The sequence below is a fragment of the Salmo salar genome, chromosome 15, assembly GCF_965601325.2.
Source record: "Salmo salar chromosome 15, fSalSal1, whole genome shotgun sequence".
Lineage (NCBI taxonomy): Eukaryota > Metazoa > Chordata > Actinopteri > Salmoniformes > Salmonidae > Salmo > Salmo salar.
In genome coordinates, this window is record NC_138305.1 from 42,739,503 (window position 1) to 42,753,586 (window position 14,084).

The following is a 14,084-nucleotide window of genomic DNA, read 5'->3' on the forward strand; positions in this document are numbered from 1 at the left end:
GCCTGCAACATCCTCCAGCATGACCGGTTTGGTGGTGGGTCAGTCATGGTGTGGGGTGGCATTTCTTTGGGGGGGGCCGCACAGCCCTCCATGTGCTCGCCAGAGGTAGCCTGACTGCCATTAGGTACCGAGATCCTCAGACCCCTTGTGAGATCATATGCTGGTGCAGTTGGCCCTGGGTTCCTCAGAATGCAAGACAAAACGCTAGACCTCATGTGGCTGGAGTGTGTCAGCAGTTCCTGCAAGAGGAAGGCATTGATGCTATGGACTGGCCCGCTCGTTCCCCAGACCTGAATCCAATTGAGCACATCTGGGACATCATGTCTCGCTCCATCCACCAACGCCACGTTGCACCACAAACTGTCCAGGAGTTGGCGGATGCTTTAGTCCAGGTCTGGGAGGAGATCCCTCAGGAGACCATCCGCCACCTCATCAGGAGCATGCCCAGGCGTTGTAGGGAGGTCATACAGGCACGTGGAGGCCACACACACTACTGAGCCTCATTTTGACTTGTTTTAAGGACATTACATCAAAGTTGGATCAGCCTGTAGTGTGATTTTCCACTTTAATTTTGAGTGGGACTCCAAATCCAGAACTCCATGGGTTGATAAATTGGATTTCCATTGATTATTTGTGTGATTTTGTTGTCAGCACATTCAACTATGTAAAGAAAAAAGTATTTAATAAGATTATTTATTTCATTCAGATCTAGGATGTGTTTAAGTGTTCCCTTTATTTTTTTGATCAGGAAATTAAAATCAGTGTTCATTCAGTATTGTTGTAATTGTAATTTTTACAAATATATATAAAAGAAAAAAGCAGATTTAAAAATCGGTATCGGCTTTTTGGTCCTCCAATAATCAGTATGGGCGTTGAAAAGTCATTAAAAAAATAAAAAATATCGGTCAGCCTCTATTACGCACTACTTGGAATCAGACAAATCAGAAGAAAGTTTGTCAGAGTTGTTTATTCATTATACAGCAACCCAGCACTGTTAAGTTTCTAGCCTTTGTTAATCGGCCAAGAATTGTTAGGCTTTGAAAAAATGTACCACCATTTGAGAATGATTGATCAATGCCAACACTTCAATGGTTTGCCCCAAATGTTGGCTGTAGAGTAATTACATGACAGCAAACAAGGTTTCTACAATGTACATCAATAGCCTACATTTCATTAACTATTGATAAAGATTAAAAAGTTAAAAATCTAGATTAATTCCAGCCCACCAGCTAAAATCTGAGTGGTGATAAAATACAGTAAAAAGTGATAAAAAGCACTGTGGACATTGGATCCAGTGAAGAAAAAAAAAGGGGTACTGTACATCTCGTCGAGGCTCTAAAAACAGAGTGGTCAATCTGTTAGCCAGCTAGCTGACAACGGGCTGAACAGAGGCGCCAGGGGAGAGGCTGCAGAAGTGGCCCAGACTGGCCTGAGCACACTGCAGCACCAGGCCTTTCACTGCCTCCAGGTAGAGCTGCCGTCCAGAGTGGAGGTACAGCCAGATCACCCTGCTCAGCTGGGCTGGCATGGAGTCTCCGTGCAGGCTGTCTGTAAAGAGACACCGTATCAGACAATAGCCCTGCAGTCAGTAGACCACATCACAAAAGTGAAGAGCATCAAACTATACCCTCAAACCACAGCAACATAAGACAACAGCCCCACAAACCACAAGTCAACCACACTGAAAGCCATGCAAACACCAGATCTTCAAACCAAACCAGGATACAGTAGGACCATATTGGCAGATCCACACCTTTGTGTGCATGAGGAAAATAAATAAATGAACGCTTGTGCAGCTATCCACTACAGGAAACCCTCCTAGGAACACTAATAGAGTGAGTAGTGTAAAAACAAAGGTTAGCTGCTGTGTGCATTTGAACTACAGGTGCAGCATAAGGAACAGACCTGCAAAGCCATTATTTTAAGCTTGTAAACAACACAAATGGCCCCTTTGAGTGTGTCAATCTATGATCTGGCCCATGGGTCAGACCGCCAAGGGCAGGCCCAGGTACTAAATCCTAATTAAGGCTTTTTACAGTGTTTTGACAACCTGTCCTGGCCAGGGCCAGTGATGGATGGCTGTAGCACAGCCCAGGTTAAATGTCAAACCATTTGCAGTCAATACCTCCCACCCTGAATGCCTGGAGGGGGATTTCCCCCTGATGTACAGGAGAAATGCATGCCAACCAAGAAGATTTGTTTTAACACTATCAAATACTGATTACGACCAATATCGTCACGTACTGCTCTATTCAGTCTAAAGCATTACAGATTCCACAATAGAAATTACTTCAGATTGAGCTGACATGCAGCGTTTAACATGAATGTGGTCTAAAGCAGGAACATTTCAATTTAAAAGGCAATCAGGCTGTAAACCTGAACTTCTAATGCGGATTGAAAAGTCCTTCAAGGCTGAAAAACATGCCTCAACGCTACAAGTTAAACTATACTGAAAAAAATAAAATGTTGGTCCCATGGTTCAACTAGGCATGTCAGTTAAGAACAAGTTCTTATTTACAATGGCAGCCTACCAAAGGCAAACGTCCTCCTGCGGGGACAGGGATTAAAAAGACAAAAACAAATCACAACACTACACGAGAGACCTAAGACAACATAGCATTCAATACACAAAATGCTTATTTCTCAAATTGTGTACAAATCTGTTAGAAACCCCTGTTAGTGAGCATTTCTCCTTTGCCAAGATAATCCAGCCACCTGACAGGTGTGGCATATCAAGGAACTGATTATTTATGTCTAATAAAGCCCTTTTGTTGTAAAATAACTTACTCTGATTGGGTGGGCCTATGCCCTCCCAGGCCCATCCATGGCTGCACCACTGCCCAGTCATGTGAAATCCATAGATTAGGCCCTAATGAATTTATTTCTATTGACTGATTTCCTTTTATGAACTGTAACTTAAAATATAAATGCAATGATTATACTAAGTATAGTAAGAACCTAAATGAGAAAGGACAGCGTTGAACTCAATAGAAAGAGGGAAATCTAAGCGTCTAGTCTCCAGAGAACATTGTGGCCGATTCAGTGGTGGGGGGTATACAGTGTACAAAACATAACACCTGCCATGACAGACTGACAGCTATGACCTCTTATTGATGTCACTTGTTAAATTCACTTCAAATCAGCGTAGATGAAGGGAAGGACAGGATAAAGGAGGATTTAAGCCTAGAGAAAGGTTTGTGAATGTGTGCCAGTCAGTGTGTACGGGCAAGACAATAAATATTTAAGTGCCTTTGAACGGGTTATGTAGGTGCCAGGCGCACCAGTTTGGGTCAAGAACTGCAATGCTGCTGGGTTTTCCACGCTCAACAGTTTCCTGTGTGTATCAAGAATGGTCCACCACCCAAAGGACATCCAGACAACTTGACAAAACTGAAGGAAGCGGTGAGTCAACATGGGCTAGCATTCCTGTGGAACGCTTTTGATAAAAGGGGGTGCAACTCAATATTAGGATTACACTCAGGGTATACTGAGAACACAACCTTGTGGCTGATCAGATGGATATATACAGGGGAACAAAGGTCCTACTATACCTTGGGAGATCTTGGTGTCAAACTCCAGCAGAGGGTAGAGGTCACCAGGCAGCAGCTGTCTGACCCAGGTGTTCTCCTTCATGAAGAACCAGTCATGGACCAGCCTCTTCCTGTGGAGGAAGCCCTGCACATGGTCTAAGTACACCATGTTGCCTGACACCATGTACAGCCTGAGGGATGGCCAGAGTTACACACTTCAGCCATTTCTAATGGGCATCACGCTAAAATTAAATGCATATTAATGAATGACAGAAGGCATATAATTCCTAATGTTCCTGATATAAATTTAACAAAATGAAGAGTGAAACATAAGGGAGATATTAATAGGTGGGTGGCCCTGAATTGAGACCCCTTGGAGTAACAAGGAGAGAGTATTTAGTTTGAGCATCATTCTTTTAGAAGCAGGGACACATTTTATGTGATCAAACCACATAGGGGCTGGAAAACAACATGTGCAAGAACAGTGAAGTAGTGCCATGAAGGCAATTTCTCATCTTAGAACAATGAACTGTTCATTATATTCAAGAACACCCAAATCACTAGGGACATCTACTGCGATGTCAGAGGAAAGTGCTGTGGCCAAAGTAACTTTCAGAGAACGCAAGTTATGCTAACAACCTATTCTCTCCAAAGTCTTACATTTGGGAGCAGATTATCAGAATATTAAATGACTCACCCAGCCAGGCTCTGAATACTAAGGGCATTTTAAATATTACATTGATAATACCATTGTGAAAGGCTTTTTATTCTCAAACAGTCATTAAATTGTCCTGCAGCCAGTCAGGGCTTTTTCAGCTCCTCATCCTAAGGCAGGGAAAAACACCACTTGGAAAAATGTCATTCATCTCTGGGGTAAAAGATTCTAGCTCTGGGTTTGAGTGCTTCTGATGAACTTCACTGTATAGGTCAAGGGGATGAGCGGTCTTGAAGTTCAAACAGATCATCGACTGACAGTGGATAGCGCTGGGTTCTGCGCTGCGGGCACTGTGTTTGAAGCTACCAGCAGTGCCCCAATACTCACTGCTTTTTCCCCCAGCTTCAAAGCCCTGTCAAAGAGCATACCAGCAGCACACCCCTCAAGTAGTGAAACTCACTTTTAATAGAGTGGAATCACCATCTAGCTAATCACAACCTCACCGGCCAAATTCACATCAGGTAGCCCAGGATCAGCCAAACACAATGAGTCTTAAAACTGGGAAGGTTATCAAAGTCAAGCAGTGACTGCTAAACAGTCAAGAGGCTTTTCTAGTTAACAATTCTTCAAACCCAACCAGTAATCCCATATTCCCTCAAGAATCTGAAATCACGATTATGCAGCCCAAACTTTAGACACATACTTGTAGTAGGGCAGCGTTGCAATCATCTTCCAGTTGACGTAGTTTACAGCAGTCTCCTCCAGGGTGCACACTCGGGTCATCTGGACCTTGGCCACCTGCCAGAACCTCTCGTGCTCCACCAGGGTCTCCTGCATCTCCCTCCTCAGCAGCAGGTACACACCCTCCAGCGTGTCCTCATACACCTACACTCAGTCAACACATACTGTAACACTTAAGAGCAGCCAACACTACATGTTACGTTTATTTCAGCCAGAAGCTGAAATACAACACATGACCAAACTGAAAGTTTGTGGACAATTGCAAACATCGCATTCCAAAATCATGGGCATTTATATGGAGTTGGTCTCCCCCCCCCCCCCCCCTTCCTGCTTTAACAGCTTCCACTCTTCTGGGAAGGCTTTCCACTAGACGTTGGAACATTGCTGCGAGGATTGCTTCCATTCAGCCACAAGAGCATTAGTGAGGTCGGCGAATAGGCCTGGCTCGTAGTTGGCATTCCAAAGGAGTTTGATTCAGTTGAGGTCAGGGCTCTGTGTAGAAGCACAGAATTGTCTAGAAAGTCATTGTATGCTGTAGAGTTAATTTCCCTTCACTGGAACTAAGGGGCCTAGCTCAAACCATGAAAAACAGCCCATACCGTTATTCTACCAAATGTTAATTGGCACTATGCATTGGGGCAGGTAGCATTTCCCTGGCATCCGCCAAACCCAGATTAGTCTATCGTACTCCAATGGGGAAGTGTGAGTCATCACGCCAGAGTCTTATGGTGGTGAGCTTTACACCACTCCTATGACAGTGCCACGTTGAAAATCACTGAGCTCTTGAGTATGGCCATTCTACTGCCAAAGTTTGTCTATGGAGATTGCATGGCTGTGCGCTCAATTTTATACACCGGTCAGCAACAGGTGTGACTGAAATAGCCGAATACAATAATTTGAAGGGGTGTCCACATATTACCCCCTTTATTTTACCAGGTTAGTCTCAGAGATAAAATATCCATTTTTTAAGAGAAAGCAGTCAAATAACATTTGACAGTAAACACTGAGCAGGCAACAATTCAATATAACAGGCTAATAAAAAAGTGATCACATCATGAAGGGATTATGGACCAGGGGAGTTGAAACCAGTTTTGAAAGGATAATGTCATTGAGGCTACGGTCATGCAAAAATTACAGACTCTGCAATATGACAGACGGTAAACAGCATTGTGTCAATTTTCACAACTACTAAGAGCGTTGAAGCGTGGGGCTCAACTTCCCGTGGCAGCCATGCTGTAACATGTGAGGCGAATCTGTGCACATGAGCAGATACTGTGTGACAGAGCAACGTCTTGCATCACGCTCATCTCAATCTGACGTGCTGCTCATGGCAACACCGAGTCTACCTCACAAGTGCTTTTCCATTCTATACGTTAAGTACAACCAGATGAGAAAATAATTTGTCATAATTGCTTACATAAGCAGTTTATGTGCCAATCTGATGTTATCAATTCTCTTGGTAACACCGTCCTCGACTATTGCATTGTAGCAGCTTAGCTGGATTCACACATGAAGTGTAATTGAGCAGGACATCACCGATATGTCTATAATACATTTAGCAGCCCATTACATAAGACTGCGAGCTTCCGGTTCAATCTGCCTTGTGAAATCACCAGCACAGATCTAATGCTCTGGAGATGCTTAATGGAAGGATATGCATACTGATGGAATACTAATGACTACTGAAGAGATGCCAAAATGTAATTTGTATACAAGCAGTCTGAAGGCGTCTCACCTATGACTTGTATAGATTTTCAGCATGGTGCTAAAAACACTGAGTGTGGGCAAAAACACAGCTTGTGTGCTCATTTCAGTAGGTAGACTACTCACTTTGCCTGACACCAAGTTATTAAAGGGCAGAATAAAAAGTCCTTTACTATACCTTTTTGCGTTTCAATCTGCCCCAGTCACGCCCTAAAATCCAGGCCACCAGGGATTTGCACATGGAGAAATAGTTTTCCACCGTCTGAATTCCTGGGAGGAAGGAGAATAGATACTTGACAAAAGCCGGCAGCCCTGAGAGCTCCATGCTGAGCCATTCGATCACAGGAGGCCTTGTACAAGACGTGTCTGTACAGGGCACCACTCTATTGAAGAGCCTCATTGCATGGAGAGGCTTATTCATTGACCTATACTCACTGGTCCAATTAATAATTTAAAGAAACGACACCATTAATAGTTATAAATCAAAATGGTATGATATTCTTGAGGCATAGAAAATGAATATAACCATAATGACTGAAGTATATTTATGGCTTGAGGGGGCACCGTTCTAAAACAAATCCAGAACTAAAGATTTAATCCACGCCAAATAAGAGCGTGTGCCATGACGGGGCATAACATTAACACAAAGCAGAATAAAAGTGGGGCGAGGAGCAATATCTGAAAGCGCTACTTACCCACAGTCTCGTCACCCTGGGCCAGCTTGCCCCGCCAGTAGTCGCTGGTGATGTGATGCAATGAGGCCAGGTACCTGATGTCACACAACGTGCCTCCCCAGGACACCACCTTCCTCTTGCTGTGCTTCTGCCACTGCAGGTAGATGGCCCTGAGCTGCCTAGCGAAGGGCGCTGGCTGGCGGAACAACCAGTAGGTGAAGAGCCACTGGAAGCGACACTGGCTGTACTGACTGAACATGGCCTCCAGCTCATAGTGGTCTGTAGGGTAGAAGTCCACATCGCGGTAGAAACCTTTAGCTCAAGTGGATGCAGTGTCGAGGGGTAAAGTTGCATTTATGTTCCAATACATCTAAAGCGAGCTGAGCCCAGAAACATGACTCATTTATCGATGGACAGATCAATGCCCGTCTGCCACTTACAGTAGAGTTGGTAATTACTTTGGTATCATAAGATACAAGTAAGGGAGGCCTGAAGGCCAGTAGCTGCCCTACCTATAGGCTTAGGCTGTTAGTTTGATGGCATAGGAAGGGCAGGGCTTCAGTCCAGAGGGTAAAACATGATGTATAATCCAGAGGGAGACAGCTCAGACTGAAACCATGCGTCTAGTTTCTGCTCCCCATATCAGCTGATAAAAACACTTTGAAGCAGCTCAGCAGAGCAAAAAAAGATATACTTTTTTACCTTGATGTCTTCCATCAAACCAAAATCCAGCAAGGGGATATGGCTCAAAAAGGTTTTCCAGAGTAAAAAGGCAATTTGGTGCTTCCCAGTACAACATTCAAGAGATTGGGTATGATGAGTAAGATCAGAGCTCTGTTTTGAAGATGAAATAAAGTCATTGCTTATAGGTGTGGTGTCAACTTCTAAAATAACAGAACATTCTCTTTACCCATTGGGAACAGCCATGTTCCTGGCCAGAATTCACAAATAAGTTGGCCATAGATACAGCACAACAGTCAGGAGCCTTCATCTGCACTGCCAAAAAGTCAATCTGAATAACAATATGGCAGCAGGCTCATAGCTGGCAATAAAGGACATTACCACCTTTGAGTCACATTGCAGTCACCGTAAAGAGATTACAATTCATAACTGGTTGTAGAAAGCAGACAAATCTTAATTATCCCAGCAACACCCCACCTTCAGCCAATTAACAGAGTATTTACTGAACAAAGCATTAATGGAAAGCTAAAAGTGGTATGGCCCATACAACCTACCATTGCTCTGTTGGTTGAGAACATGCTGGAAAACCTTGGCAATGCTTCCATGGTGCTCAAGAGCCAAGGCATACAGCTCCTTCCAGTCGAACTTCAGCATTCTGCCCTCATCCTCATCTTTCTCTGCCAAAGAACAAAACACTGTTGCAATATTAACATTGTGAGCAACATTCCTCCACTACCTTACAAACGTCACTTAGATTCATGCACAGGGTTGCAGATGTACATGCAGGCTACAGTGAAGAGCCTAAGCACCGAGCTCCAACAGTGCAGGTCAAAGGGCAGAACAAAAATATACATATTCAACTGGGGGGGCAATTTTAATATTAAGACAAGGGGTGGCAATTCCTAGGAGCCAAACTGCTAATATAAATACAGCTTTACATCTTCCTAAAATAAATGAGCTCACCTTGGACTTTAGCTTCCAACACTTCCTTCTCAATTCCCCATAAGCTCTCTATGTCAGTGCAAGGCAGTCTCACAGAGGGCAGAGGAACAGTCTCTTCCAGAACCAGCCACTGGACCCAGTACTTGTGTGGTGGGAATGGGATCTCTGCAAAGAGCTTCTCCTGAAGAGACCGGTTACAGTGCAGGTTTCTAAAGAGAGTCCGCCACATGAAGATCAAACGGAAGGCACTCTTGGCAGAGATAGAGCAGGTGGCGGTGGCAAACGGGACGCCAAATGAGGTCTGCATAGAAAGAAGAAAAAGTCTAGTGAATGTGCAATGCTAGCTACAGATTGTTAGACCAGATATGATTTAACCAAAGATTTTGTATCCATTTACAGTAAACATACTGTTTGGTGTAGCACAGAATTTGACTAACCTTAGCAATAGTCTTCATTCTCAATTCATGGAAACAAGAGTCTCAAAATGGCCATGTCCAGTTCGCATTGAGAAAATGTAAAAAAAAATATACATTTTGCACGAAGTAATCCAAAAACGTGTAAATCTTCTCTTTGATCGAGAAAGGCGTCTCATGACATGCAGCACATCGTGGAGGACACCCACTAGCCCTTGATCATGGCTCAGTTCCATTACATTAAACATAAGTCACTGGACCATGGTGTCTTCTGTACAGGGGATTTTTGTTAAAGATGCACTATGCAAAATTCACACCGCCACTTCCTGGTTGCTGAAACTAATGTTTTGCTACAAACAAGCAAGATGGTCCAATGATTCTCTACACACTAAACCGCTGTGAAATCTTTTCCATACGCCAAAATATTGTAGTTTAAGACAAACTAAACTTAATGGAAAGCATAGAAATGGCACAGAAAAGATCTACCACTTCTTATACTTGCTTTTAATAAGAAAGACAGCTCTATAACATTTGTGAATTTAGTCAGTGCAAAAAATTACAAGTTGCAGTTTTAAGACCCCTGACGCTGGGTCTGAACATTAACAGACATTGCATGCAGTAAGGTTTGGGAAACATAAGAACCTTATTTCATATCAGAGAGAAATCATTTTCCCAAAACGGTTCAACTGACACCTTTACAGGGTTAGGGTTCCCACGCGGCCATATTTCCATGTTAGGGCACTTGGTTTACAGAAAACAGACTACCTGTGCTAATTAGCCATCTGCTTATCCAAAAGGACGCAGATGGATCATTAGTACGACCCCACAAACGTGTGGTCACTGAACACTACTGTCCGCTGCAAGTTAAATAATTGTGAAATTATTTTAATGTGATCGAAAAGTAGAAAGGATTTATGTTATTAAAACTGTACATAGATGATCGATTGACGTATTTGTATTGGCTTCCTGAGCCAATTCACCGTTAGAATATGTAAGGACCTTGAACAATAAGGAGTAACGTTAACGGCAAAGGCCTTCAGTCCGATATTGGGCTAGACACTGTCTATCAATGACAGAAGACTTGAAAAAAACATCGCAACATATATTGATTGTTAGATTACTTAAAAATTAAAAAAAAGCTGGTTAACTTACATTACCTTGTGTAAGTCTATAGTTGGGGCAATGCATAACCTACCATCTTCATTCAAAAGAGGATCAGCAAATTTCGGCCTACCTAAAAAAAATGTTTTACTAAAGTCTAATTCAATTTACATTACCTGGAAGTGTCTTGTCCACAGTGAGTTGCAGGAACAAACTCGAAACAGGGTTCGGCAGGTGCTCCCAACTCTCAAGAGAGACGTGGGATCCAGCCGTCGTAGGATGAGAATAAAGACTTCGTCACTTAAGTCTAGTATCCCCGTGTTGGAGCTTCCATGTGTGTCCTCACTTTCTTCTTTGACTTCGAACAAAGTGGCGGATAAAAGCGAGAACTGTCCCTGCAACTCATCCTCCCAACTACCCTCAGGAAGTGCCATATTTGCCACCTGCAAAAGTCTGCCATGCTTGAGAGGGATTTAAGGTTTAGGAACGTACCATTGTTGCAGTCAAACGGGAAATCACCAGGGACTTTTACACCTGGGCATGAGGGACGATTGATTGAGCTTGCCTAGTGAGTTATCAAATGATGAATAGGCTTTTCCAAAGAGCAAACTAACCCGGTGCGATCTAAATCAAGCGCACCTATTCAGGTTGTACCATTCAATTATGTATCTAGGTAGCCTACCATTACATTAGGTAAATTGGACTTTCCATCTAATTGCGTGGTGATCATCAGGATTTTACAGTTAATACATTACCACAGCCAATCCATTTAGAAAATGCAAATATCAAATGGTAATTTAACTCCTTCCCAGTGGTGACCCGTTTTGAGCCCCACATTTTTAGCAAAATATAAGAGGATGTTGGCTGTTTTGCATGTTATTTTGGATTGAATGTGTGTCACATATCAGTTTGCAAACAATGTAAAAAAATTCATAAATAATTGAGTTCATAAACCGCATACAAACATGGTCTCTTTTTTTGCTTTTCGAATAAGGCAGCTCCAAAATGCAGGTGTTTCAGCCTAGCTCAGTGCTTTCCGAGTGGCACAGCAGTATAAGGCACTGCATCTCAGTGCTAAGAGGTGTCACTGCAGTCCCTGGTTCGAATCCAGGCTGCATCACATCTGGCCATGATTGGGAGATCCATAGGGCGGTGCACAGTTGGCCCAGAGTCGCCGGGGTAGGCTGTCATTGTAAATAAGAATTTGTTCTTAACTGACTTGCCTAGTTAACTAAAGGTTAAATAAATAAATAATAATTATTGAAAAATGTCTGTGGTGGAGAGGCAGCCAGCGGAAAATACAGAGCGTAGGGGTTGGTAATGTTCTCTAGTTGCGCCGTGATTGGCTCAGTGTTCTGTCACAGAATATTGATAGCACTTTATAGACCTAACATAAGACAGCAACCTTTCCTTTAAACGTTAGGCAATGTTAAGATTGTGTATTGTATCTGAAGTGCAATGCACTATGCAAAGTAAGAGATAAATGATGGGCTTTCTCTGATATTCCATATACAGGTAAGTGCCAAAATAAAGGAAACACGAGTAAATGAGGGTTAGAAAGTATATTGAAAGCAGGTTCTTCCACACAGGTGTGGTTTTCTGAGTTAATTAAGCAATTGACATACCATCATACTTAGAGTCATGTATAAAAATGCCCAGTTGCCCATTATTTTGGCTACATCTCAGTGAAAAATGGGTCTCAAAGGAGCATAGGGGTTTTAAAGTGTGTGTGTGTGTGTGTGTGTGTGTGTGTGTGTGTGTGTGTGTGTGTGTGTGTGTGTGTGTGTGTGTGTCTGTCTTTCTGTCACCAGATCTCAACCCAATTAAACACTTATGGGAGATTCTGGAGCAGTGCCTGAGACAAGGGTTTTCCACCGCTATCAACCAAACGCCAAATAAAGAGTTCCAGATACTTGTAGAATCTATGCCAAGGCACATTGAAGCTGTTCTAGCGGCTCAACTCCCTATTATGACACTACGTTTGTGTTTCCATTATTTTGTCAGTTACCTGTAGACTGATATTGTTTTAACATCCTGCTGCATATATGCGGACCCACTTTAGCATATCATATAACGTTTTGAAAAAACCTACAGTACCAGTCAAAAGTTTGGACACACCTACTCATTCAGTGTTTTTTCTTTATTTTTACTATTTTCTACATTGTAGAATAATAGCGAAGACATCAAAACTATGAAATAACACATATGGAATCATGTGGTAACCAAAAATGAAATACATTCTTGAAAGTAGCCACCCTTTGCCTTGATGACAGCTTTGCACACTCTTGGCATTCTCTCAACCAGGTTCATGGGGTAGTCACCTGGAATGCATTTCAATTAACAGGTGTGCCTTGTTAAAAGTTAATTTGTGGAATTTCTTTCCTTCTTAATGCGTTTGAGCCAATCAGTTGTGTTCTGACAAGGTAGGGGTGGTATACAGAAGATTTGGTAAAAGACCAAGTCCGTATTATGACAAGAACAACTCAAATAAGCAAAGAGAAATGACAGTCCATCATTACTGTAAGACATGAAGGTCAGTAAATGCGGAAGATTTCAAGAACGTTGAACGTTTCTTCAAGTGCAGTCGCAAAACCCATCAAGCGATATGATGAAACTGGCTCTCATGAGAACTGCCACCGGAAAGGAAGACTCACAAGTTACCTCTGCTGCAGAGGATAAATTCATTAGAGTTAACTGCACCTCAGATTGCAGCCTAAATACAGTTGAAGTCAGAAGTTTACATACACCTTAGCCAAATACATTTAAACTCAGTTTTTCGCAATTCCTGACATTTAATCATCCAAGTAAAAATTCCCTGTCTTAGGTCAGTTAGGATCAACACTTTATTTTAAGAATGTGAAATGTCAGAATAATAGTTGAGAGAATTATTTATTTCAGCTTTTATTTCTTTCATCACATTCCCAGTGGGTCAGAAGTTTACATACACTCAATTAGTATTTGGTAGCATTGCCTTTAAATTGTTTAACTTGGGTCAAACGTTTCAGGTAGCCTTCCACAAGCATCCCACAATAAGTTGGGCGAATTTTGGCCCATTCCTCCGGACAGAGCTGGTGTAACTGAGTCAGGTGTGTAGGCCTCCTCGACAGGCATCTTGCCTCAGCCGGATCGTCGGGCTTCCATGCCTCAGCCGGCTCACCAGGCTCTCACGCTCCTGCCGGTTCGTTGGGCTCCCATGCCCCAACCGGCTTGCCCAGTGCCCATGTCTCGGCCAGTTCACCCAGGTGGGACGCCGGGTGGCCCCCGCTGGGTGGCCCCCCTACTGTCACATCTGCCCCCCCCCCCGGCACTTGAGGGCGCCAGGCTGCCCTGCTTCACTCACTCCTATCATCTATTACGCACACCTGCCTTCCCTCGTCATGCACATCAGCAATATTGGACTCACCTGGACTCACTCATCATCTGTTTATTTCCATCCCATATATTTGTCAGTTCCTTTGCTCTGTTCCCTGCTGATGCATTGATTTTTTGTCTTTGTTTTCTTGTATACTGACGCTGTTCTTGTCTCGTTCAATATTAAATGTTTTACTCCCCGTACCTGCTTCGTCGCTCCAGCATCGACTCATGTGACAATTATGGCCAAACAGTTCTATTTTTGTTTCATCAGACCAGAGGACATTTCTCC

At 43.0% G+C, this 14,084-nt stretch overlaps 1 protein-coding gene across 3 annotated transcripts; it reads right to left on the reverse strand.

Annotated features, from left to right (window-relative positions):
- Positions 1-449: 449 nt before the first annotated feature.
- Positions 450-10,917, reverse strand: LOC106571384 (F-box protein). 3 transcript variants are annotated; one of them, XM_014144408.3, is made up of 8 exons: positions 9,365-9,819; positions 8,949-9,228; positions 8,540-8,680; positions 7,326-7,583; positions 6,809-6,900; positions 4,889-5,070; positions 3,552-3,721; positions 450-1,548 (listed from the first exon to the last, which is right to left on the reverse strand). In XM_014144408.3, exons 1-8 carry the CDS (start codon positions 9,380-9,382, stop codon positions 1,367-1,369), a joined length of 1,323 nt encoding a protein of 440 aa, XP_013999883.1. In that variant the 5' UTR covers positions 9,383-9,819; the 3' UTR covers positions 450-1,366. The 3 variants fall into 3 exon arrangements, with proteins under 3 accessions (XP_013999883.1, XP_013999881.1, XP_013999882.1); XM_014144406.3 differs by lacking the exon at positions 9,365-9,819 and adding an exon at positions 10,618-10,917 and having other exon boundaries at positions 466-1,548; XM_014144407.3 differs by lacking the exon at positions 9,365-9,819 and adding an exon at positions 10,618-10,917 and having other exon boundaries at positions 473-1,548; positions 8,540-8,662.
- Positions 10,918-14,084: the final 3,167 nt, after the last annotated feature.

Coding starts and splice junctions, on each gene's coding strand:
- LOC106571384 (XM_014144406.3), bottom strand. CDS start 10,875: ATGGCACTTCCTGAGGGTAGTTGGGAGGATGAGTTGCAGGGACAGTTC. Junction 9,229..10,617: donor TGTGGACAAGACACTTCCAG/GTAATGTAAATT, acceptor CTTTCTATGCAG/ACCTCATTTGGCGTCCCGTT. Junction 5,071..6,808: donor GCAGATTGAAACGCAAAAAG/GTATAGTAAAGG, acceptor GACTGAGTGTAG/GTGTATGAGGACACGCTGGA.